At 43.6% G+C, this 26,808-nt stretch overlaps 1 protein-coding gene across 6 annotated transcripts in view; it reads right to left on the reverse strand.

Moving 5' to 3' along the window:
- LOC115145297 (DENN domain-containing protein 1B-like) overlaps positions 1-26,808 on the reverse strand; it is a 180,323-nt gene that overhangs the window by 18,653 nt on the left and 134,862 nt on the right. For 4 of the 6 annotated variants that reach the window (XM_029686763.2, XM_029686761.2, XM_029686758.2 and 1 more), the window contains 7 exons: positions 25,720-25,845; positions 21,480-21,581; positions 11,907-11,997; positions 11,603-11,643; positions 1,226-1,261; positions 723-776; positions 18-104 (listed from right to left, as the gene is read on the reverse strand). In XM_029686763.2, coding sequence (XP_029542623.1) covers positions 18-104; positions 723-776; positions 1,226-1,261; positions 11,603-11,643; positions 11,907-11,997; positions 21,480-21,581; positions 25,720-25,845 — 537 coding nt within the window. The remainder of the gene's footprint in view (positions 1-17; positions 105-722; positions 777-1,225; positions 1,262-11,602; positions 11,644-11,906; positions 11,998-21,479; positions 21,582-25,719; positions 25,846-26,808) is intronic. The other 2 variants (XM_065003186.1, XM_029686759.2) reach the window with 1 other exon arrangement.

Here is a 26,808-nt window from a genome sequence, read left to right on the forward strand (position 1 = left end):
GCGCGTGTGTCACTCACATGTCTCCTCTTCTGCAGTCTCCGTGGTGACAGACTCTTGGTGCTGGTGGGAGACCCTGAGCAGAACGGCCCATCATCCTCCTCTTCCTGAGAGAGAGCGATAGAGGGAGGAGATGGAGAGATGGTGTGAGAAAACGAGGGGGGGGAGCGAGAGAAAGAGAGAGGAGTGAGTGTGTCAAGTGAGTGTGTCAAGTGAGTGTGTCAAGTGAGTGTGCCATAATGTGTGTATAACATAATAAAACAGACAGTTATGCATGTATTTGGAGTGTGGCCAGGTCAAATCAGATTAAATCATTCTGAACTCATGTGTATGCACACATAGCGACGTGTGTGTGTGTGTGTATGTGCCGAGTACAGCCTAGTGAGAGCCAGTTAGTCAGTGTCCCTGTCCTCAGCCTCCCTCTGACGGTGAGTCCAAACTGAAATTGCCTTATCAAAAGGACCAGACTTATGGAAACATACATCTGGTTGCATTTCCTTTGAAGGAATCAGTGGCTCATTTATGAAATATGCAAACAATAAAGGGTTAGGGCTGTAGCTGGATGACGACAAATGTACACTCCTGACCAAAGCACAATGAACATGTTTCACAAGTCATTACAACCCTGCTCATCTCTGAGTGAGCGGAGTCACATGCTCCATATAAAACAGAGTGTGTGTGTGTGTGTGTGTGTGTGTGTGAGCCCTGGAGAGGTGTGAATTCACATAGGTCACCCTTTGCTTGAGCCTGCGAATGCCCCTCTTGGCATGACTCTTGGCCTGAAGGAGAGAAACACAGGCATTAGAAATAACCACAGGCTCCATTAATATTCGACAGTGGTCTGGTGTAACATCAAGGCCTGCTTTGATCCTGCTGGCCAAAAGGACAAAGACTAAACTTGGAAAGGGCATCACACACATGCATATACATACACAGTCCTAGTAGAACAATGACATTTACCAGCTAACTACAACCTTTCGGATATTCAGAGTGAGAACCTGTATGACTAAATACACATTTTAAGGTTAGGTTTTCATGTTGTGTGTGTCCAATATGAAAGTATTTGAGGTGTGCTTGACTCTGAGTTTGCACTTGTGGGACTATTCCACTGGTTCCAAACTAAATCAAGAGAAGCTCTAATATTTGAACATATTGGACGTATTTGACCCGGTCTGATTGGGAACGTTATTAATCCATATCTGTAGGCCGTTTTCACAGCTGGACTTGCCTTAGTCATTGCAGTGTTGATCAGCACGCCGCCTCTCTGCAACACACAACACTGTAATTTAGCAGTGCGCACACACACGCACGCACACACACGCGCGCGCACGCACACACACGCGCACACACACACGCGCGCGCACGGTTGGCAGCACACACAGGATTTCCATCGAACACACAACCCAACCAGTGGCAGTTGGTGCCATTTAAGATTAGGGAGGTAGATTTTTATTTATGACCATGGCTTTCATATTCCATTCGCCCAACTCAATTTAAGGTTGTTAAAGCTACTACATGTTACTAAAAATGGCCCTATAGCCATCATGAGGTTGCTACAACCTAGTCTATAAATGAAAGTTTATAACGTAGGTGCACAGGTCGAGAGATATATTGGAGTAATCAGACAGTGACACATTCAGCACCACCTTGCACACTCTTGCCTGAATCTAGCCTGCATCTAGCTGATCTGGTGTGTAATCATTAGTCCAAACGAGAGTTTCTATTGGACAAATTCAGGTAGGTCCCTCCCAGTTTCGTTCAGTTTGCTTCCGTGTAAGAAACGTTTTGCACCAGAATCAGCGGAATGAATATACCCCTGATCACCCGCACACTCTCCTCCTCTCACCTTTTCCCTTACTTATGGACTTTAGTGCACAACACAACAGCTGTCTGTGAAGAGGCCCAAAAACTTCCAGCCAAACCCTTCGTACCATAACTGCTAACCGCTACACAGCCTACATCAATGTCACCATATTAAAGTTATAGTCAAGAAACGAGAACTAACACATTAGTAAACTCATAGCCCTAAAAAGTTCCATGGCAGAAATCAGCTAAAGAGTGGTCGGAACCCGGTGTAAATCAGTGTCGCCTTGCAACATGTCAATCCAATCAAATGCCTTGCTTGAGCGGAGCTCCATAAGATGCTCACCAGATTAGTGCCGTAGGATTAACGGTAGGTGAGGACTAAAGATTTGAACAAAACAAGCACTAGTGACAAAACATATTTTTGAATGTTTGCAGCACACTGGTTTTCACAGCATTTCTCAGTTAATTTGAGATGAGTTAAAACTGCAGCAAGAGGGGGGAAAATGTAATCAATGCTGGCATGAATCAATATTTTTTATTTTGAGGTTTCTGAAGAGATATTTGGCTGTAAAGGCTAGGATTAGGGACAAGAAGTAGCTAGCCACAATGAGGCTTGTTTTGAGAAAGGTCGCCTAACCTTGTAAGCTACCTAGCTATAACTAACTAGCTAGCTACTAGGTAGTTAATTTTCTCTCACGATTATGAAGCCAACCAAATGTTAATAAAAAGAGCATATTATTGACCTAAAAGGTTAGTTGTGTTAGCCCAGTCGCTAGCTTATCCAGTGTCAGTGATTACATAGAGCAACCATGTACTGTCTCTCTATGGGAACAACTGCAATCAAAATCTGGTATATGGTTTGCTTCATACATTGTCTATTGGTATCAATTTAAATTGAGAACATATAGCTCAACATGTAAAAAATGTGTGAGTTTAGCTATTCCCTGCTTCAGATGACAAATGGCATACGGCATGTAATGCCATCATACTGTAGTCCTATAGCTGAATTGGCGAAGCATGCTATATGATAAGCTGCAAAATAGATTCACATAGCTGATATACTGAGAGAGTGACAATCAAATAAAACCAACAGGAGCTCTTACAACTAGACAAAGAGGAAATGTTTATTTAGGAATACAACACAGAATCACAGACACATTATAGGCAAAACCCCTTCCCCACTTTACTTCAGGATTATGATATGGGTTTAACCAACATTGACACTAGTTCATGTTGAAAAATAGTTTAACAATTAAAACAAGGAATCAACTTCAAGGAATCAACACTTTATCACTTAAAAATGTACAAAAAAGCTAACTTGTAATGTATGTAAAGATTAGACTAAACAACAACAGAAAATTGCTCCAATTGTAAAAGGTTTATACACTGACCGGCCCGTTCATGAAAATGGATCGCTCCTACAGGTAGTAAGTCATGTGGCCGTGGCTTGCAGGCAGACGTGCATTCAGTTACTGTTTGACTGAACGTTAGAATGGGCAAAACGAGTGACCCAAGCGACTTTGAATGTGGTATGATTGTCGGTGCCAACCGCGCCGAATCCAGTATTTCAAAAACGGCCACCCTCCTGGGCTTTTCATGCACGACAGTCTCTACTGAGAATGGTGCGACAAACAAAAAAACATCCAGTCAGCGGCAGTCCAATGGGTGAAAACAGCGAGTTTATCATAGGGGTTAAAGGGGAATGTCAAGAAGTCAAATTTGTAATAAAGGAATTGTAATATTTGGCAAGAGAAAATGTCATTAATTTGCCCTTATTAAAGTCGACAGTTAATTTTCCATCAATGGATGTCGATTGAACTTTGAATGCTATGATTTAAGCCAAAGGCAAAAGGGTTATGATAAACTCAGCAAAAAAAGAAATGTCCCTTTTTCAGGACCCTGTCTTAAACACTGTTTCCCATGTTTGTTCAATGAACCATAAACAATTAATGAGCATGCACCTGTGGAATGGTCGTTAAGACACTTACAGACGGTAGGCAATTAAGGTCACCGTTATGAAAACAGGACACTAAAGAGGACTTTCTACTGACTCTGAAAAACACCAAAAGAAAGATGCCCATGGTCCCTACTCATCAGTGTAATGTGCCTTAGGCATGCTGCAAAGGAGGCATGAGGACTGCAGATGTGGCCAGGGCAATACATCGCAATGTCCGTACTATGAGACGCCTAAGACAGCGCTACAGGGAGACAGGATGGACAGCTGATCGTCCTCGCAGTGGCAGACCACTTGAAAGAACACCTGCACAGGATCGGTACATCCGAACATCACACCTGCGGGACAGGTACAGGATGGCAACAACAACTGCCGGAGATACACCAGGAATGCACAATCTCTCCATCAGTGCTCAGACTGTCCGCAATAGGATGAGAGTGGCTGGACTGAGGGCTTGTAGGCCTGTTTGTAAGGCAGGTCCTCACCAGACATCACCAGCAATTACGTTGCTTATGGTCACAAACCCACCGTCGCTGAACCAGACAGGACTGGCAAAAAGTGCTCTTCACGGACGAGTCGCGGTTTTGTCTCACCAGGGGTGATGGTTGGATTCGCGTTTATCGTCGAAGGAATGAGCGTTACACCGAGGCATGTACTCTGGAGCGGGATCGATTTGGAGGTGGAGGGTCCGTCATGGTCTGCATCATCGGACTGAGCTTGTTGTCATTGCAGGCAATCTCAACGCTGTGCGTTACAGGGACGACATCTGCCTCCCTCATGTGGAACCCTTCCTGCAGGCTCATCCTGACATGATCCTCCAGCATGACAATGCCACCAGCCATACTGCTCGTTCTGTTCGTGATTTCCTGCAAGTCAGGAATCTCAGTGTTCTGCATCTCAATCCCATTGAGCACGTCTGGGACCTGTTGGATTGGAGTGTGAGGGCTCGGGCCATTCCACCCAGAAATGTCCGGAAACTTGCAGGTGCCTTGGTGGAAGAGTGGGGTAACATCTCACAGCAAGAACTGGCGAATCTGATGCAGTCCATGAGGAGGAGATGCACTGCAGTACTTAATGCAGCTGGTGGCCACACTAGATACTGACTGTTACTTTTGATTTTGACCCCCCCTTTGTTGAGGGACACATTATTCAATTTCTGTTACTCACGTGTCTGTGGAACCTGTTCAGTTTATGTCTCAGTTGTTGAATCTTGTTATGTTCATACAAATGTTTACACATGTTAAGTTTGCTGAAAATAAACAGTTGACTGTGGGAGGACGTTTCTTTTTTTGCTGAGTTATTATGGCCAATTTACCATGGCTAGGGGCTGTTCTTAAGCACGACACAACACGGAGTGTCTGGAGACAGACGTTATTGTTGTATATTGGCTGTATACCACAATCCCCCGGGGTGACATGTTGCTATTATAAACTGGTTACCACTGTAAATAGAACAGTAAAAAGTAATGTTTTGTCCCGTGGGATATGGTCTGATATGCCAAGGCTTACAGCCAATTAGCATTCAGGGCTCGGTTTATAAATGTAAATAAATCCTCTTTGCGCATAACTATAGATAAATCCGACAGGAGAGTTTGAGTGATGAAAGTTGGACAGAGGATCTCGAAATCTCTGAGCAAGAAACACTTGGACGAACATAAAAAAATGAATGTTAGGCTACTTTCTGGCAATTGTGCTGTTATTATGTGCCAGATGTTAAGACTAAAAACCTTTATAAATGGCCCATTTGCGAGATTGACTTGTCATTTCAATAGGCATAGGATACAAACTAAAATCTGGTTTTATGATTGTAATAAAATGTTCCCATAGTCTGCTTAGCTAAAGGCTGGTTGTCTATGGCCCCTGAAAGGCCTACATCTCATTTCAGGTAGTCTACAGTAGCCTAGACAAGATGTAAACTGAACTATTTAGCAGCTTGCTTAGTTCAAATTAACAGACTAATTTATTCAACATGAATAGCGAGGTGATTTTACATTAAGAAGTGTTTTTGTTTCCAATAGCCTGCTGGAATAGGCTACTGAGGATGGGATCATAATTTAAATCACTGAATTAAATATTAATAATATGTATATGAACAACAGGAGGTTGTGGCACCTTAATTGGGCAGAACGGGCTCAAGGGTAATGACTGGAGCGGTATGAGTGGAATGGTATCAAATACGTCAAACACATGGTTTCCAGGTATTTGATGCCATTCCATTTGCTCCATTCCGGGCATTATTGTGAGCTTATCTCCCCTCAGCAGCCTCCTGTGATATGAACTGAATATGCTTGTCAACAACAGCCAGTGTTTATTTTATTAGAATTTGTTTTACCTGTAATCTGACAACTGTTACCGTCAATCTAATGTAGTACAAAATGGTGCCGATAGAGAGGAACGCCTTACTTCTAGTCCTTAGGAAACTGCAATATTTTTTTATATTTTTTTAATGTATTATTTCTTACATTGTTAGCCCTGAAAATATTAAGTGTTATTACATACAGCCGGGAAGAACTATTGAACATCAGAGCGACGTCAACTTACCAGCACTACAATCAGGAATACGACTTTCCCGAAGCGGATCCTTTGTCCGAACCCCCCAGGGCATTTGAACTAATCCCAGAGGCCGACCCAAAACAAAGTTGCCGCAGAAGAGGAAGACGGAGTGGCCTTCTGGTCAGACTTCAGAGGCGCGCACACCACTCACTGCTTCTGAGTATATTACTCGCTAATGTCCAATCTCTAGATAACAAGGTAGCTCTCTCAGGATATGCTGTCGGAGTTGGCACAGCCACCGGGATTCTTTGTGCGTCGCGCCGACAGAAATAAACATCTCTCCGGGAAGAAGAAGGGCGGGGTTGTATGTTTCATGATTAACGATTCATGGTGTAATTGTAACAACATACAGGAAATCAAGTCCTTTTGTTCACCTGACCTAGAATTCCTCACAATCAAATGCTGACTGTATTATCTCCCAAGAGAATTATTCGTTGGTTATTGTCACAGCCGTGTATATCCTCAAGCCGATACCACGACGGCCCTCAAGGAAAAAAATCTGTCCACGACTCTATTTTGCTCCTCCCGTCCTATAGGCAGAAACTCAAACAGGATGTACCCATGATAAGGACTATTCGACGCTGGTCTGACCAATCAGAATCCATGTTTCAAGATTGTTTTGATCACGCGGACTGGGACATGTTCCGGGTAGCCTCAAAGAATAATATTGATTTTTACACTGATTTGGTGAGTTTATAAGGAAGTGTACAGGAGATGTTGTTCCCACTCTGACTATTAAAACCTACAATACAAACTTCTCCATACCTCCAAGGGACGTGTGACAACGACGTGTTTTTATAGGTACAGCAACATAGGACTAGTAAATCCACAATCCAATCCTATCACGCTGTACAGCAAGCAGTTTAGAAGTTACACCGACAGGCCCTGGTTGCAATATATTAATAAAACTGAAAGCTAACTTGAATTAATTGGAAGAGTTGCAGTGTTGGATAGCCGTATCCAGCCAGCTAACATAAATAGAAATTCCTCTCTGAGTCAGGTTGTTGAGTAGGCTAAATTAGCTGCATTAGCTACAGTGGGGCAAAAAAGTATTTAGTCAGCCACCAATTGTGCAAGTTCTCCCACTTAAAAAGATGAGAGGCCTGTAATTTTCATCATAAGTACACTTCAACTATGACAGACAAAATGAAAAAAAAAAATCCAGAAAATCACATTGTAGGATTTTTAATGAATTTATTTGCAAATTATGGTGGAAAATAAGTATTTGGTCACCTACAAACAAGCAAGATTTCTGGCTCTCACAGACCTGTAACTTCTTCTTTAAGAGGCTCCTCTGTCCTCCCCTCATTACCTGCATTAATGGCACCTGTTTGAACTTGTTATCAGTATAAAAGACACCTGTCCACAACCTCAAACAGTCACACTCCAAACTCCACTATCGCCAAGACCAAAGAGCTGTCAAAGGACACCAGAAACAAAATTGTAGACCTGCACCGGACTGGGATAACTGAATCTGCAATAGGTAGCAGCTTGGTTTGAAGAAATCAACTGTGGGAGCAATTATTAGGAAATGGAAGACATACAAGACCACTGATAATCTCCCTCGATCTGGGGCTCCACGCAAGACCTCACCCAGTGGGGTCAAAATGATCACAAGAACGGTGAGCAAAAATCCCAGAACCACACGGGGGGACCTAGTGAATGACCTGCAGAGAGCTGGGACCAAAGTAACAAAGCCTACCATCAGTAAAACACTACGCCGCCAGGGACTCAAATCTTGCAGTGCCAGACGTGTCCCCCTGCTTAAGCCAGTACATGTCCAGGCCCGTCTGAAGTTTGCTAGAGAGCATTCGGATGATCCAGAAGAAGATTGGGAGAATGTCATATGGTCAGATGAAACCAAAATATAACTTTTTGGTAAAAACTCAACTCGTCATGTTTGGAGGAGAAAGAATGCTGAGTTGCATCCAAAGAACACCATACCTACTGTGAAGCATGGGGGTGGAAACATCATGCTTTGGGGCTGTTTTTCTGCAAAGGGATCAGGACGACTGATCCGTGTAAAGGAAAGAATGAATGGGGCCATGTATCATGAGATTTTGAGTGAAAACCTCCTTCCATCAGCAAGGGCATTGAAGATGAAACGTGGCTGGGTCTTTCAGCATGACAATGATCCCAAACACACCGCCCGGGCAACGAAGGAGTGGCTTCATAAGAAGTATTTCAAGGTCCTGGACTGGCCTAGCCAGTCTCCAGATCTCAACCCCAGAGAAAATCTTTGGAGGGAGTTGAAAGTCTGTGTTGCCCAGCAACAGCCCCAAAACATCACTGCTCTTCTAGAGGAGATCTGCATGGAGGAATGGGCCAAAATACCAGCAATAGTGTGTGAAAACCTTGTGAAGACTTACAGAAAATGTTTGACCTCTGTCATTGCCAACAAAGTGTAACGGCGTCCGTCTGTTGTTGAAAGAGAGTCGGACCGAAATGCAGCGTGGTGGTTACTCATGTTCTTTAATGAATGAATGACGATACATGAAATAACTTAATAAAGAAGAAAACAACAAACATGAAACCTATACAGCCTATCTGGTGCACACTACACAAAGACAGGAACAATCACCCACGAAATACAATGTGAAACTAAGGCTACCTAAATACGGTTCCCAATCAGAGGCAACGAGAATCACCTGACTCTGATTGAGAATTGCCTCAGGCAGCCAAGCCTAACTAGACACACCCCTATTCAGCCGCGATCCCAAATGCTACAAACCCCAATACGAAAAACAATAACATAACCCCTGTCACACCCTGGCCTGACCACATATATAAAGAAAACACAAAATACAATGACCAAGGCGTGATACAAATGGTATATAACAAAGTATTGAGATAAACTTTTGTTATTGACCAAATACTTATTTTCCACCATAATTTGCAAATAAATTCATAAAAAATAAATGTTTGTTTTGCACTGAGAAAATTTCAGGTCTGCTGAGGGCAAACTAGAATGTTGTGAAATTTCGGTGCAACTTCCAGCTTGCATTTAGTGTGAACACTGAGGTTGTAACCACTTTAAGTTACAGTTTTAGCAGTGGCCAAGTATGCAACGGTGGCTATTTTTAATTATAATGTAGGCCTACCAGTGGCCTACCATCAAAAACAATGGAAGAAATGCATCCCATAAAATTTTCACATGTAAATAGATGTTCTAACATTCAGCCTACAGTAGCAGCCAATGTTGGGGTTCAATGTGGGCCTACATTTCATGAGACTTTTGTAAAAAAACATGCAGCGCTTGTCATTAGCCTGTTTATCCTTCAGACAAGGAGGTGACTGAAAATGTTGTTGTGTTATTTGATGCAAGGAACCACTTTACAAAATAAAATGAATTATTATTCCTGTACCACTATTACAGAGAATGAGACAAATGACAGTACCCTCTGCCAATTGGCTACTTAGCTTATTCAAGTCTTCTCAAAATACAACACTTTTGTTAAGACAAAAAAAAAGCTATTTTCCATGACCTGCTTTTCAAAGATGTCTAGAAATGTACATGTTTTGTGCTCTTTTAGGAAGCAATCACCCCCCTAATACTAACTACTAAGTATCTATAACTGGGCTAATAACTCACTAACTAGAAAAGGATATGAACAAAATGTCCACGTGGCTACACGCATATTTAGCTTTTATCTTAAAACAAGTGCATCAACTCACGACTGCTCATGCTGTAAACACAGTCCAGTTCAAAGTCAATGGCACAGATCCATATATAGTCTATTTGCATACATGCCTACTGCAGCTTTGATTGGTTATGCCGCACTGGTCTGGATGCGTTCTGCCTCCCACAAAATCTCTTGCATAGTTCATTTTGTTTCAGTATGTTGCATTGAAAGTGGCTAATATTGCGTTGAATCGATCACAATTGCAGAGTAAAGGGAAACGTTGATAGTGTTAACTAATAGGGAAAACTCGATTAAGTTGAGTGCAGTTCAAACTCGTGCTTCTCTCTCTTGGCTGATATTTCATCTGCGGTACTGTGTAAGTCTGTGGAAGAGGGTGAGAACCATGAGCCTCCTAGGTTTTGTATTGAAGTCAATGTACCCAGAGATGGATGGAAGCTAGCGGTCCTCCGACTACACCATTGTGTTACCCGAGAGGATGCTGTAGACCTTCATTGCAAAACAGTGTGTTTTAATCAGTTATTTGGTGACGTGATTATATTTAGTTCAGTTTTATCGAAAAAGTACAACTTTATTGTTTCAATAAAAAAATAAAAAAAAATGAAATTCACTAAGTAGGATGGTGCTCCCATTCATCCTCTGAGGAGCCTCCACTGAAACCAACAGACCCTGGAATTACTATACAAAAATAAGTCGATGGACGGACAGCGTGTTTTCTGTATGTATCATATCTCTAACACATAAAACTCATTATTGGCATCTATAGTTTGCTTTGAGAGACACACTGAGATAGTGTGATAGTGAATATATAAGCACCACATTAGCAGGCAAGATACAGTAGCTAAATTGCATCACATATTGAATGACATCTCTGCTGAACTCAGTTATTTTATCCTGTTTTCTATCTCTTTCTCTCCCTCTGTCTCGCCATGCATCCATCTCTGTCTCTCTCTTTCTCTGTCACTCCCTCTCTACCTTCACCACACTAGTCTTTAATGCAAAGACTAAGAGAGCACAAGGCAACTGCGTCAAACTAAACGACTAAACTCTTTTAATGCCAGCCAGTTTAGAGTTTGGAGCCGACAGAGAAAAGAGAGGAGATGAGCGTAGAAGAGTAGAGAGGGGCCGAGGTGAAAGTCTGCTCTTATAGATCTGTGTCAGTCATAGGATGTGAACTTTAACAAGGCTTTGAAAATAACTCTAGAGGACTAATTCAGAGCTGCTGTACGGTTGACAGGAGAGAGAGTGATAGAGAGAGAGAGGGGAGAGAGAAGAGGGGGAGAGAGAAGGGTGTGTGATCTATGTTCTTTGGTTGGTTTGATGGAGAAACACTTTTCTTGTGTTTCCTGACAGATCAACATGTCAGTCAGGGAGACGTCTCGTCAAATCACTACAGTCTCCCGCTCTCTTTCCCTCTCTTTCTTTCCATCTCTCTCTCCCTCACTTTCCCTCTCTCTTTCTCCCTGTCTCAATTGTCCTACTGTAAGTATGCACAGATTCACAAGCCCAACCGCACACACATGTACACACACACACTTACATTCAGCACGCTCCACTCCATAGACTCAAGAACTTACAGCTGTTATTTACTCTAACATGAGAAGATATAGAATACACTCAATTAATTTTATTTGCACAATATCTTTGCATACCTTGACGGTGTGCACCCACTGTTGATAAGATCTGGAATTACCTGCAAAACAGAAAAGGCACACACAATGAGAGACGTGAATGTGACTGATCAGACACAGTGATGACATGAATTTAATTGATGATATACATTTTGTGGGACTGTATCAAACGTATAGGACTCTCTTGGGAAAGAGGTCGTCTGACCTCAATCAAACTACTTGGTTAAATAAAGGTTCAATATGAAATTAAAAAGTAAGCCAAAATTATGTTTGAATAAAATTATTATTTGTAAGATGAATCTTATAGGATGTTAGTGCCACTTACTTCCACAGAAGCCTCCCTCACTGATCTCCTCTTCAAACAGGTCAGTGAAGCCTCGGCCTGCATTCAGCTTGGCCAGCCGGCCGTCAATAAACTGCAACCATAAATTACAACACAGAATTACAGATGGTAGGGAGGGAGGGAGGCAGGCATGGCAGGAGGGAAAGGGAGAGGGGGGAAGAGGAGGGAAATAGGGGGGAAAGGAGGGACAGAGGGAGAACAAACGACAGGGAAAAAGACACCCAACTGGGCAAGTGTGTTTAATCCTACCTGTTCCAAAAATGTCTCTAGATTAAATGAGTTTAGGGGTCGGGTGGGTAATGTGGAGCAGGTTTTGGGGATTAGGGCAGCAGACAGCCATGCTGCCTGGTTAGGGTTAGGCCTGGCTGGGAGACTGCATGGTGAGGCCAGGACTGCATCCCCAATGGCACCCTATTCCCTACATAGTGCTCTACTTTTGGGCCCAGTCAAAAGTAGTGCACTATGTAGGGAATAGGGTGCCATTGGGGATGCAACCCTGGTGTCTGATGCACTAGAAACTTTAATTTCCTCCCTTTGTCACATGGAGCTTATAAAACGCTTCCCATAAATATGTTCATTATAAGCCCAGACGTTACGTGCGCGTGCACACGCAGGCCCACACACACACACACACACACGCACAGTACAAGTCAAAAGTTGACACACCTACTCATTCAAGGGTTTTTCTTTATTTTACTATTTTCTACATTGTATAATAATAGTGAATACATCAAAACTATGAAATAACACATATGGAATCATGTAGTAACCAAAAAAAAGTGTTAAACAAATCAAATTATATTTTATATTTGAGATTCTTCAAAGTAGCCACATTTTGCCTTGACAGCATTGCACACTCTTGGCATTCTCTCAACCAGCTTCACCTGGAATGCTTTTCCAACAGTCTTGAAGGAGTTTCCACATATGTGACTCACCACCTGGATTCGGTCTTATGTAGAAACATTTGAATTTCTGTTTTTATTTTTTTACATTGGATACAAGTAGTGACTCAGAGCTACAAAATGGTATATCATACACTGCATTTGAGAAAACAATGGGAAAATAATTAGACAGACGCGTGCTATATGGCAGACCAATCCAAACTCCCCTCGGCATGTCCAGCCCACTCATTATCTCAGCCAATCATGGCTAGCAGCAAGGGTGCTCTATTTTTCTGTGGCTAAACCAACTAGGCTCGTAATTTCACAATGAAAGTTCACATGTTGGAGAAGGCATTTCTGCACAAAAACGCATGTTGATAAAAAATTTAAATGTACGTTCAAACGGCTGTCCTGTTAAGTCATGACTTGCGACATACGCCTAGTTTCCTGAATAGGGTCACATATGCTGAGCACTTGTTGGTTGCTTTTCCTTCACTCTGCAGTCCAACTCATCCCAAACCATCTCAATTCGGGTTGAGGTCGGGAGATTGTGGAGGCCAGGTCATCTGATGCAGCACTCCATCACTCTCCTCCTTGGTCAAATAGCCCTTACACAGTCTGGAATGTGTTTGGTCATTGTCCTGTTGAAAAATAAATGATGGGATGACGTATCGCTGCAGAATGCTGTGGTAGCCATGCTGGTTAAGTGTGCCTTGAATTCTAAATAAATCACGGACAGTGTCACCAGCAAAGCACCCCCACACCATCACACCTCCTCCACCATGCTTCACGGTGGGAACCACACATGCGGAGATCATCCATTCACCTACTCTGTGTCTCACAAAGACACGACAGATGTAACCAAAAATCTGAAATTTGGACTCATCAGACCAAAGGACAGATTTCCACCGGTCTAATGTCCAATGCTCATGTGTCTTGGCCCAAGCAAGTCTATTCTTCTTATTGGTGTCCTTTAGTAGTGGTTTCTTTGAAGCAATTCGACCATGAAGGCTTGATTCACGTAGTCTCCTCTGAACAGTTGATGTTGAGATGTGTCTATTACTTGAACTCTGTGAAGCATTTATTGGGCTGCAATTTATGAGGCTGGTAACGCAAATGAACTTATCCTCGGTGGCAGAGTTAAGGCTGGGTCTTTCTTTCCTGTGGCGGTCCTCATGAGAGCCAGTTTCATCATAGCGTCTTAAAGTAATGATGTACTGTTGTTTCTCTTTGCTTATTTGAGCTGTTCTTGCCATAACATGGACTTGGTCTTTTATCAAATATGGCTATCTTCTGTATACGAAAGGACGAAACACCCCATTGCGAGCGGTCGCATCCGCACTTCGGTCCGCAGGTAGTATAACTTTTCATTACATTTCATTACATTTCATTATAGTACAACGGTTTGATTTGTCTAATCTTAGCAATTTCTTCTTAGCTAGCTACATAGCCGTCTTTGTATCAAAGATAATTGCGTAATTATCGTATTTCGTCATCCTAACGTAGTCTACACTGCTATCTGCCCAGCAGCTAGCCAGCTAGCAAACGTCCACCGTCTACCGAATAGCAGCACTGTAGAAACTATTACACTCAACTGAACGACTTGATTAGTGTAGTGTTAGCTAGCTACATAGTTGTCTTTGCTGTCTTCGTATCCAAGATAATTGTGTAGTTTAGAGTGTGTAGTTTTAGAGTGATTATCTTAATTTACCGAGGTTAGCTAGCCAGCTATTAGTCGTCCTTAACGTAGGAGACACTGCTAGCTAGCCAACAGCTAGCCAACGTCTACCGAATAGAACTTCCTCACTCAACAACCCGGTCGCATTCCGCTTCGCTCCACAGGTAGTATCACATTTTCATTTAATTTCATTACAGTACAACAGTTTGATTTGTTTGATCGTAGCTAGCTACATAGCTAGCTACATAGCCGTCTATGTATCAAAGATAATTGTGTAGTCTAGAGCGATTTTCTAGGTTAGCTAGCCAGCTATTGTCGTTCTTTTAACGCAACGTAAAGTAATCAACACTACTAGCTAGCCAGCTAGCCCCCGAATAGCAGCACTGTACAAACTATTACACTCAACGGAACGACTTGATTAGTGTAGCGTCAACAACGCAGCCACTGCCAGCTAGCCTACAAAGTCAACAATGCAGCCACTGCCAGCTAGCCTACTTCAGCAGTACTGTATCATTTTAATCATTTTAGTCAATAAGATTCTTGCTACGTAAGCTTAACTTTCTGAACATTCCAGACGTGTAGTCCACTTGTCATTCCAATCTCCTTTGCATTAGCGTTGCCTCTTCTGTAGCCTGTCAACTATGTGTCTGTCTATCCCTGTTCTCTCCTCTCTGCACAGACCATACAAACGCTCCACACCGCGTGGCATGGACACCTAATCTGGTGGTCCCAGCGCGCACGACCCATGTGGAGTTCCAGGTCTCCGGTAGCCTCTGGAACTGCCGATCTGCGGCCAACAAGGCAGAGTTCATCTCAGCCTATGCCTCCCTCCAGTCCCTCGACTTCTTGGCACTGACGGAAACATGGATCACCACAGATAACACTGCTACTCCTACTGCTCTCTCTTCGTCCGCCCACGTGTTCTCGCACACCCGAGAGCTTCTGGTCAGCGGGGTGGTGGCACCGGGATCCTCATCTCTCCCAAGTGGTCATTCTCCCTTTCTCCCCTTACCCATCTGTCTATCGCCTCCTTTGAATTCCATGCTGTCACAGTTACCAGCCCTTTCAAGCTTAACATCCTTATCATTTATCGCCCTCCAGGTTCCCTCGGAGAGTTCATCAATGAGCTTGATGCCTTGATAAGCTCCTTTCCTGAGGACGGCTCACCTCTCACAGTTCTGGGCGACTTTAACCTCCCCACGTCTACCTTTGACTCATTCCTCTCTGCCTCCTTCTTTCCACTCCTCTCCTCTTTTGACCTCACCCTCTCACCTTCCCCCTACTCACAAGGCAGGCAATACGCTCGACCTCATCTTTACTAGATGCTGTTCTTCCACTAACCTCATTACAACTCCCCTCCAAGTCTCCGACCACTACCTTGTATCCTTTTCCCTCTCGCTCTCATCCAACACTTCCCACACTGCCCCTACTCGGATGGTATCGCGCCGTCCCAACCTTCGCTCTCTCTCCCCGCTACTCTCTCCTCTTCCATCCTATCATCTCTTCCCTCTGCTCAAACCTTCTCCAACCTATCTCCTGATTCTGCCTCCTCAACCCTCCTCTCCTCCCTTTCTGCATCCTTTGACTCTCTATGTCCCCTATCCTCCAGGCCGGCTCGGTCCTCCCCTCCCGCTCCGTGGCTCGACGACTCATTGCGAGCTCACCGAACAGGGCTCCGCGCAGCCGAGCGGAAATGGAGGAAAACTCGCCTCCCTGCGGACCTGGCATCCTTTCACTCCCTCCTCTCTACATTTTCCTCCTCTGTCTCTGCTGCTAAAGCCACTTTCTACCACTCTAAATTCCAAGCATCTGCCTCTAACCCTAGGAAGCCCTTTGCCACCTTCTCCTCCCTCCTGAATCCCCCCCTCCTCCCTCTCTGCAGATGACTTCGTCAACCATTTTGAAAAGAAGGTCGACGACATCCGATCCTCGTTTGCTAAGTCAAACGACACCGTTGGTTCTGCTCACACTGCCCTACCCTGTGCTCTGACCTCTTTCTCCCCTCTCTCTCCAGATGAAATCTCGCGTCTTGTGACGGCCGGCCGCCCAACAACCTGCCCGCTTGACCCTATCCCCTCCTCTCTTCTCCAGACCATTTCCGGAGACCTTCTCCCTTACCTCACCTCGCTCATCAACTCATCCCTGACCGCTGGCTACGTCCCTTCCGTCTTCAAGAGAGCGAGAGTTGCACCCCTTCTGAAAAAACCTACACTCGATCCCTTCGATGTCAACAACTACAGACCAGTATCCCTTCTTTCTTTTCTCTCCAAAACTCTTGAACGTGCCGTCCTTGGCCAGCTCTCCCGCTATCTCTCTCAGAATGACCTTCTTGATCCAAATCAGTCGGGTTTCAAGACTAGTCATTCAACTGAGACTGCTCTTCTCTGTATCACGGAGGCGCTCCGCACTGCTAAAGCTAACTCTCTCTCCTCTGCTCTCATCCTTCTAGACCTATCGGCTGCCTTCGATACTGTGAACCATCAGATCCTCCTCTCCACCCTCTCCGAGTTGGGCATCTCCGGCGCGGCCCACGCTTGGATTGCGTCCTACCTGACAGGTCGCTCCTACCAGGTGGCGTGGCGAGAATCTGTCTCCTCACCACGTGCTCTCACCACTGGTGTCCCCCAGGGCTCTGTTCTAGGCCCTCTCCTATTCTCGCTATACACCAAGTCACTTGGCTCTGTCATAACCTCACATGGTCTCTCCTATCATTGCTATGCAGACGACACACAATTAATCTTCTCCTTTCCCCCTTCTGATGACCAGGTGGCGAATCGCATCTCTGCATGTCTGGCAGACATATCAGTGTGGATGACGGATCACCACCTCAAGCTGAACCTCGGCAAGACGGAGCTGCTCTTCCTCCCGGGGAAGGACTGCCCGTTCCATGATCTCGCCATCACGGTTGACAACTCCATTGTGTCCTCCTCCCAGAGCGCTAAGAACCTTGGCGTGATCCTGGACAACACCCTGTCGTTCTCAACTAACATCAAGGCGGTGGCCCGTTCCTGTAGGTTCATGCTCTACAACATCCGCAGAGTACGACCCTGCCTCACACAGGAAGCGGCGCAGGTCCTAATCCAGGCACTTGTCATCTCCCGTCTGGATTACTGCAACTCGCTGTTGGCTGGGCTCCCTGCCTGTGCCATTAAACCCCTACAACTCATTCAGAACGCCGCAGCCCGTCTGGTGTTCAACCTTCCCAAGTTCTCTCACGTCACCCCGCTCCTCCGCTCTCTCCACTGGCTTCCAGTTGAAGCTCGCATCCGCTACAAGACCATGGTGCTTGCCTACGGAGCTGTGAGGGAACGGCACCTCAGTACCTCCAGGCTCTGATCAGGCCCTACACCCAAACAAGGGCACTGCGTTCATCCACCTCTGGCCTGCTCGCCTCCCTACCACTGAGGAAGTACAGTTCCCGCTCAGCCCAGTCAAAACTGTTCGCTGCTCTGGCCCCCCAATGGTGGAACAAACTCCCTCACGACGCCAGGACAGCGGAGTCAATCACCACCTTCCGGAGACATCTGAAACCCCACCTCTTTAAGGAATACCTAGGATAGGATAAAGTAATCCTTCTCACCCCCCTTAAAAGATTTAGATGCACTATTGTAAAGTGGCTGTTCCACTGGATGTCATAAGGTGAATGCACCAATTTGTAAGTCGCTCTGGATAAGAGCGTCTGCTAAATGACTTAAATGTAAATGTAAATGTATACCACCCCTACCTTGTCACAACACAACTGATTGGCTCAAATGCATAAAGAAGGAAAGAAATTCCACAAATTAACATTTAACAAGGTACACCTGTTAATTGAATTGAATTTCAGGTGACTACCTCATGAAGCTGGTTGAGAGAATACCAAGAGTATGCAAAGCTCTCATCAAGGCAAAGGCAGGCTACTTTGAATAATCTCAAATATAAAATTATTTTGATTTGTTTAACACTTTTTTGGTTATTACATGATTCCATATGTGTTATTTCATAGTTTCATAGTCCTAAATCAGTACTCCTACTCTGAGATACTTGATACATACGGCCTCTGGTCAAATAAGGGTTAAGTAGATTAAGTCGATTTATTTTAGAGCTATGTCCACCCAGCTAGCTGTATTTCAAAGACTGTATCTAGAAACCGTCGATAGCGTTCCATCTATATCTAGGCATGGGTTCAGGATTATCGCTAAGCGGCGCGCTAGGCTAACTATCTACCTAGCACCAGGCTTTCCTCTCCTGTAGGCCTGACTGAGGGGAACCTCATCATCATAATTTTGCTAATGCGGGATGACACTGCAGGTTTCAACCATCAAAAGAGATTTGTTTAAAAGGAGTAACTGGACGGAAGACAGTATTCATGGCCATGAATATCAATCATGTTAACTGTGTTGAAATTATTGATATTTTCAAATATATATATTTTTTAAATAGTTAAAAATATTAAAAGAACCTTTAGAAAAACAGACAGACCAAAAAAGGTTTTGTCTGAGGAATCAAACGGCTGAATTGTCCAGCAAATCACCTCCCTCAATGTAATTGTTGGGTTGGGATTTTATAAATAAATAAACTACAAAACATTCATTATTATCTATACGATTATCATAGAGTGTCAGTCATTCTATAGCCGTGAGGTGAATAATGTTGGGAGTCATCTGGCGTCCACCTGTACTGCTGCATGTACACAGTAAAAATGAGGCGGACAGGCCATCTGTGGGCCAGACATTGGAATCCTCACTGCAGTGTTCTAGATGACTGTGGGAGGGGTTCCAGATCTCTGGAAGATGTTCCAGAACATGGGGGTTAACTGCCTGTAGGACCCTACAAAGCAAGTCTGACATCCACACTCAACATCCCATAAACATCACATTCATACACAGTTTATATGTTGAGAAGAGGAAACCTAAAGCTCTCTAGCTTTTCCACTTTGATTCTCCGCAAAATGGAGTCCTACATTGAGAATGATCTGATTGACTTGTGATTGGTATTATGTGGAGAGACAGAGGGCTCCTATGTACATTATGAGGCTGCTCTCTCTGTCTATAGGAAGGGGAAGCTTCACTGAGCCAGTCTCCACTGAACCACTGCATCTACCAAGCAGTGTCCTGAACCCATCCACTATAGAAGGAGTGTGTGTGTGTGTGTGTTTGTGTGTTTTCAGTCAATGTGTGTGTAGGGGCCAGAAGGGTTGATAAAAAAGCAGGTTATCATTGACAGCTTTTCCCTCGCATTCTCTTGGTAGCTCTCCTCCTTTTGTTCTGTACTGAATAGACCGTGATGGAGATGGGGCTGGGGATGGGTCGGGAAAGACTGGTTTGTTTGTCAGCAGATGTGTGTGTGTGTGTGTGTGTGTGTGTGTGTGTGTGTGTCTCAGTGAGAGGATGTGGGTCATGGCCAGATCAGAGTTGGCGGACCACTGGCCTCTCTCACTTTAACAGGGAGCAGAAGAGATAAACGCTCTCCTTCGCCACGCTAGAGAGGAGGAGAGAGATAACCACCGCATCCTAACACTCCTTCTCCCTACGCTACCACACAGACAGGAGCAAAGAGGGGGAAGTGAGGGGGAGATAGACAGAGAGAGAGAGAGAGAGAGCGCAAAAAATAGCTGATTAAGAAGCTCTCTGCTCCCTCTTAGGGTTAAATAAACAACTTATCAAGGCTGGAGAGGAACAGTCTAACTGTGGTGGTGTAAAGGAATGCTTTTAAGACTGTGCAGGCTTTGAAAGTTACTCTATTAATAGTTTACGTTTCCTAATTAAGGGAAGGAAGTTATCCTAGGTGCATTTTTGTCTGTGGGTGTTGGTTTGATTGGTTTAAAGGAGAGAGGTTGGAAGAGCTTTCAGCTTAATCAAAGGCTTAAATATAGTGGTTTGTCCTTTAAAAGTTGCAGAGGACTGCGGCGCAGCTTGCATGTTGCCGCAGAATTCAATGGCATGTTATTTAAGTGTGAACCACTGGTACAGTTAATGCTAGTTAGTGCCCTAATTCTAGTCTAACCGATACCCAAATATGGATTCAGTGAAATTAAAAATCTCATTGATTTCTAAAGACCAGTCCCCATGCTTGTCTCAGAGCAGCGCAAAACGGTGCTAAAATAGTTGTAGGCTATTGCTTCAAATCCTATTGCTTCTAACTTCACTATGCTTTTTAAATAAATAAGACCTACATCCCTTTTAACAGCACATTACTCAACAATAGTGAGACTCATGTCACCTACGGTAGGCCTACAGTATATAGAAAAATATGACGTGACTCTCTGCCAATAATTACATTTCGAGGATTGGAGGATATTTCTGTAATTCAGTGATATTTATTCCCATAGTAATTCGTTATGGATCCATAACTAAATAAACATCGACATTTTGAAAGAGTATTTTTATCATTATTTTATTAACGAAAGCATAAAGATGCCATTATTAGTTACATTGTTTTAGTTTGAACGTGCAGACAGGCACTAAGAACAGCGGGAACATTTCCCTAGTCAGCGCCATTATTAGTGCAATGCCCCCTTAAAGTGTAGTTCTGTGTTACCCAGTGTGGCGGGGTGGGTGCAACACAGCTTGCACTGCAATGCAGTGTCTTAGACCATGGTGCCACTTAGGCACTGGACAACGTGACTGGTCGGAAAAATAAAAAATAATCCAAACAAAAGAAAACAATAAAAACCTTAGTGTAACAACAGTTTAAGTAAGTAAGACGTGCACAATTATCACTTTCTATTTAGGTTTATTTCACCCATTCATTGTCATTTAGAGACACAGTAGCACCTTGGGACCCAAAAGCATAATCCGTGCTCTAACTCCGCCTTGCGCTGGTCTGGAGCAATGAAGTGGTGATGAAGGGTACCGTACTAAACCACAAGCCGCAGCATAATCACAAAACTTTTAGTGAGCAACCACTGTAGCTCCTATTGTTTTTCAGTTATTAGGTAGGAATTTTCTCATGGTTCCGGAATGGTGGGCCTCACACATGCATGAATGCACCCAGGCACACACATCGCAGTGTTACCTGTTTGAAGAGCTGCAGGTTGACCGCCATCTCCAAGAAGTTTCTCATGGTGCTGGAGCGGTGAGCCACAAAGCTCTCCTCGCAGAACGTGACTGGTTCCCCCTGACCAGAAACAGGAAGAGGAGGAGACAGGAAGATCGGAACCACATATTTAGAACCATTGTATTCTGTGGTGGAATACTTTTAAAATGCAGGGATGTAAAGTACTTAAGTAAAAATACTTAAAAGCATTAAAGTCGTTTTTAGGGGTATCTGTGCTTTACTTTTTATATTTTTTTACAACTTTTACTTCACTACATTCCTAAAGACAAGTATGTACATTTTACTCCATACATTTTCCCTGACCCCCAAAAGTACTCTTCACATTTTGAATGCCCAGCAGGACATGAAAATGGTCTAATTCACACACTAATCAAGAGAACATCCCTGGTCATCCCTACTGCCTCTGATCCTCCTGACTCACAAATGAAGCATGTGTTTAGTAAATGATGTCTGAGTGTTGGAGTGTGCCCCTGGCAATCAGTGAATGAAAAAAAAAAAAAAAAAAAATGGTGCTGTTTGTTTTGCTTAATTTAAGGAATTTGAAATTATTTATACTTTTGATACTTAAGTATAATTTAGAAACTACATTGACTTCTGATACTTAAGTATATTTAAAACCAAATACTTTTAGACTAACTCAAGTAGAATTTTACTGGGCGATTTTCACTTTTACTTTAGTCATTTTCTATTAAGGTATCTTTACATTTACTCAAGTATGACAATTGGGTACTTTTTCCATCACTGTTAAAATGTCACATTACTGATCTGATAAAGGACCAGAGAAATTAAGAAGTTGACAATACATTTCTACTGTATACTACTTACATATTTTCTGCCACCCAAAACTTAGTAACTTTAGTAACTAGGTAATTCAGTCTCTCCTGTTACACTCTCTTGCATCATAATTAGCTGAGAGCTACAGACATTAGATGACAACATGACTACCCCAGCCAATCAAAAGGAGCCTGCAGTGGTTCTACATGCATGTTTCCGTATAATTGGCCTAATTTGCAAATGTATATTTTTCTACAGTTACTTTTTAAGTATTGTGGAGAACCAGGCTAGTGTTTGAGGCTATGAACACACTAGGACATGTTCACTACAGTGTAGGTCTGGCCTAATTTTAGTGCTGGTTGGTTAATGCTATATATTACATCAAGATTAGTTTATAGTTCTGCAATTAGCAACTTTACTTCAGACATGGAATAGTTATTCTGAAAGAATAGGAACAGAAGAATGTCTTTCTTTGCCGATGGACTAATAAAGAACAAATCTATTCTAACAAGGCAACAGTGAACATGACGTCCCCCACGAATGAGTTATTGTGTGTGTGACCAAAGATGATCCATTTGATTATCCATTATATTGACCAGATCCTTAAGTGGCCGCTCTAACACTGAAAATAAATGTCTTCAGAAATGTAAGGCAGTTAGCCTGATTACCAGTTTAGGGCTTGACAGTCATGTAAATTTGACAGCGGCACACCGGCCAGTACCATGTGAGAACTACTGGCCCGAATGACTATATTACTGGCCCCACCCAAGATCCCAGTAGAGCAAGTTATGCATGCATAATTTCAGTTGTGATTTCATGTTTCATTTGCAGTCTGGGCAGGTACCTTATATTACCTGATATCTACATTGATTGTTGGGAAAAACCAAAATGAAGCTGCTACCCCCCCACGAATGATGACATACTGAATAGCCTATATTAAACCGTTTCAAATGTAATATTCCCCTCCAGAAATGAGCCAATAACAAATTGATGAAAAGCAATATATTTAGGGGCTGTACATGGTACATATTATCAGGCAGGTGTGCTATTTTAGCAATGAGCATCATCAACTGTCTCTTTGCAGCATCTGTGGCTACATGGCTGAAGCATGGGGTTGCTCCTCCGCATTGTTTACCCCAATGGGCTAATCATTAGCTAGATTACGAAGGGCACAGTTAAGTTTAATGAGGCCACATTGGTCACAAAAACTGCCTCCAAAAAAAGTACATGAATTCATACAGCCAAATAATAATTCATAACAGATCAATAAGTTATTTCCAATACATACTTTTCATATCAATACCACATTTTCCTCATAATAGTAGAAATAGTTTCATTGAAACTACGCTGCAGCAATGAGGCGCTTTCAGAAGGGGGGGGCAGAGAAAAGGAAAAAATAAACGATTTAATGTTAACAGAAACATTTCCGAAGTGAACGCATTCCTTTAGTAAAAAGACAGGTGCTGCTGATAACCCTGCCATTGTCGTCGAGGCAGAGGACCTGTATGTGTAGCCCAGTGGCGGTCGGTGCCGTTTAAGATTACGGAGGAATTTGAATTTGATTTCTATGAGCATGGCCTTGTTTCTATTACAGCATATTGGATGCCTGTCTGTCAGTCATATTCCATTCACCCAGCTCAACATAACATAGATAGGTTTAAGCTACTACATGATACTAAAAATGGCCCAATTACCCATCATGAGGTTGCTACAATCTAGCCTACAAATGAAAGTTGATAACGTAGGTGGCGTGCACAGCTCGAGAGACAAATGGTAGTATTCAAGGTGACAGACAGTGACACATTCAATACAGCCTTGCACACCCTTGCCTGCATCTAGCTGATCTAGGGTGTCATCATTAGTCCACACAGTTGCAAAACGTTACGTTTTGATACTAAAACGAGAGTTTGTGGAGCAGGCACAGTGCACGCTACAATAAGTGGTCGGCGGCGCTGTAAGACAGAGGCTTAATCCATGAGACACATTTGACAGAAGAACATGAAAGTAACAAAAATTCTAGTACCGAAACATTTTTTTTTCAGGTTCTAGTATTGAAAAGTACTCAAGTTTTGGTATACCGTGCAACACTAACACACAGACACACTGGCTCTTCTGTGAAAGCATATGGGCTCCAAATACACATGCTTCAGTCAAACGGGGTGCTCAGAATGTGTGTGAGTGCCTGTGTATGTGTATTTGTGCGTGTGTGTGTGTATGAAAGTATGCAAGCATGGATGCCAATTTGTGTGTGTGTGTGTGTGTGGAATCATAGACTTTTATCTAGATCCTATGGGGACTAGGGAGATGGTATGTTGTGTGGACGTCACGGCACACACACAAGCTCTTTGCTCGCTCTGCTTTAAATGTTTGTGTCTGAAGGGAGTCAGGCAGTGTGTTCATGCCACTGTCTGTATACACAGACCGACAACACAGAGGCATCAATTATGGATCCCCTCTCTGGGACTCTACACAGCCCAATTACCCTTAAAGCCTATGAACAAAAGCCCTGCTATTTGACAAACAGTACATGGCGTGTTTTGCTCTCAACTGGAGTAACTTAGAATTGAGAGGCAGAGCGAGAGAGAAATGTTCTGGGATTTAGACTAGAGAGGGAAAGGAAGATAGTGAGAAGTGGCTAAAATATATCCTCAAAGAGAATGTCCTGACTCCTCCTGTAAAGGTACTGATATGTCAGTGTTTCAGACCACCTTCAGTCAACTCAAAACACACCTTCAACCTTCACTCACTGTTCAAAAACACATTTTCCTTTCACAAACTGAAAACAAACTTCTGAGGGTAGGGGTTAGGGGTATAATGATTTGGTCGAAGCGAGTTATTACAGGTTTGTACCTGAGGGTTGCAGTTAGGAGAAGCTTCTTATAGCTTTGTATCAGAGGGTAAGGGTTTAGGGGTAGGTTCTTACAGGTTTGTATCGGAGGGTAAGGGTTTAGGGGTAGGTTCTTACAGGTTTGTATCGGAGGGTAAGGGTTTAGGGGTAGGTTCTTACAGGTTTGTATCGGAGGGTAAGGGTTTAGCGGTAGGTTCTTACAGGTTTGTATCGGAGGGTAAGGGTTTAGAGGGTAAGTTTGTATCTTTTACTTACAGGTTTATCGGAGGTTTAGGTTCTTACAGGTTTGTATCGGAGGGTAAGGGTTTAGGGGTAGGTTCTTACAGGTTTGTATCAGAGGGTAAGGGTTTAGGGGTAGGTTCTTACAGTTTTGTATCGGAGGGTAAGGGTTTAGGGGTAGGTTCTTACAGGTTTGTATCAGAGGGTAAGGGTTTAGGGGTAGGTTCTTACAGGTTTGTATCGGAGGGTAAGGGTTTAGGGGTAGGTTCTTACAGGTTTGTATCAGAGGGTAAGGGTTTAGGGGTAGGTTCTTACAGGTTTGTATCGGAGGGTAAGGGTTTAGGGGTAGGTTCTTACAGGTTTGTATCGGAGGGCATCTCGGTAGGATCCAAACAGAGCAGCCTGAGCCCGGAGGAAGGCCCTTGCTACTCCGCTTCCTGTTGATGTCGACTGCTTCTTTAGCTTACTCTTCAGAGAGTGGACCTGAGAGAGAGAGAAAAACACAGAGGGAATCAGAGACAGAGAGAGCAAGCAAGAGAGAGAGAGAGGAAGGGGATGGAGAGAGGGTGGAGGGAGGGGACGGAGGGAGGGTGAAGAGAGACAGATCGAGAAAGGAGAAGAGAGAACGAGGGTGGAGAGAGATAGAGAAAGAGGGGAGTGAGAGAGGATGGAGAGGGAGAGAGAGGGAATGAATGAGAGAAAGAGAGTGGAAAGAGAGGGGAAAGTTAAATTAACACCTGTGAAATTGGTAGCTGGAATGGGAGAGCCATTCTGGGTGTGAAGTGTCACATTTACAGGTCATTCCCGAAAAAGAAATACAAAAAAATCGTATCTGTTGTGCTGCAGAGAGCACCTGCAGAGAGCACCTGCTGCTCTGTTAATTGAGCAGAGGATGGGGGAGATGGAGAGGAAGGGGAAGGGAGTAAAGAAGGACTGTGAAAGAAAATCCAGTTGTCTCGTTCTCTCTCCCACTCTACTTCTTTTCTTTTCCTCTTAATGCCACTCCTTGTACTGTCCTGTAAATCCCTCCCTCCCTCCCTCCCACAGGAGAGCAGCAGCGTGCAGATGCTTATTTATGGGTGACCCATGCGGTCCATCGGAACGTCTAAGGAAGGTGTCAAGAGCCTCTTCACCTGCTCTGAAGTCTGTCTGTCTGTCTGTCTGTCGGAAAGAGGATTGTATCTCCCTGTCTGTCTTGTATATAATCACAAAATATACACTGTCCCTTGGTTGTATACAATATACACAGTGTATAAAACATTAGGAACACCTGCTCTTTCCATGACAGACTGAACAGGTGAATCCAGGTGAAAGCTATGATCCCTTACTGATATCACTTGTTTAATCCACTTCAGTGTAGATGATCGGGAGGAGACAGGATAAAGAATGTTTTTTAAGCCTTGAGACATGGATTGTGTATGTGTGCCATTTAGAGGGTGAATGAGC

This window comes from Oncorhynchus nerka, linkage group LG17 (assembly GCF_034236695.1).
Source record: "Oncorhynchus nerka isolate Pitt River linkage group LG17, Oner_Uvic_2.0, whole genome shotgun sequence".
NCBI classification, from domain to species: Eukaryota; Metazoa; Chordata; class Actinopteri; order Salmoniformes; family Salmonidae; genus Oncorhynchus; species Oncorhynchus nerka.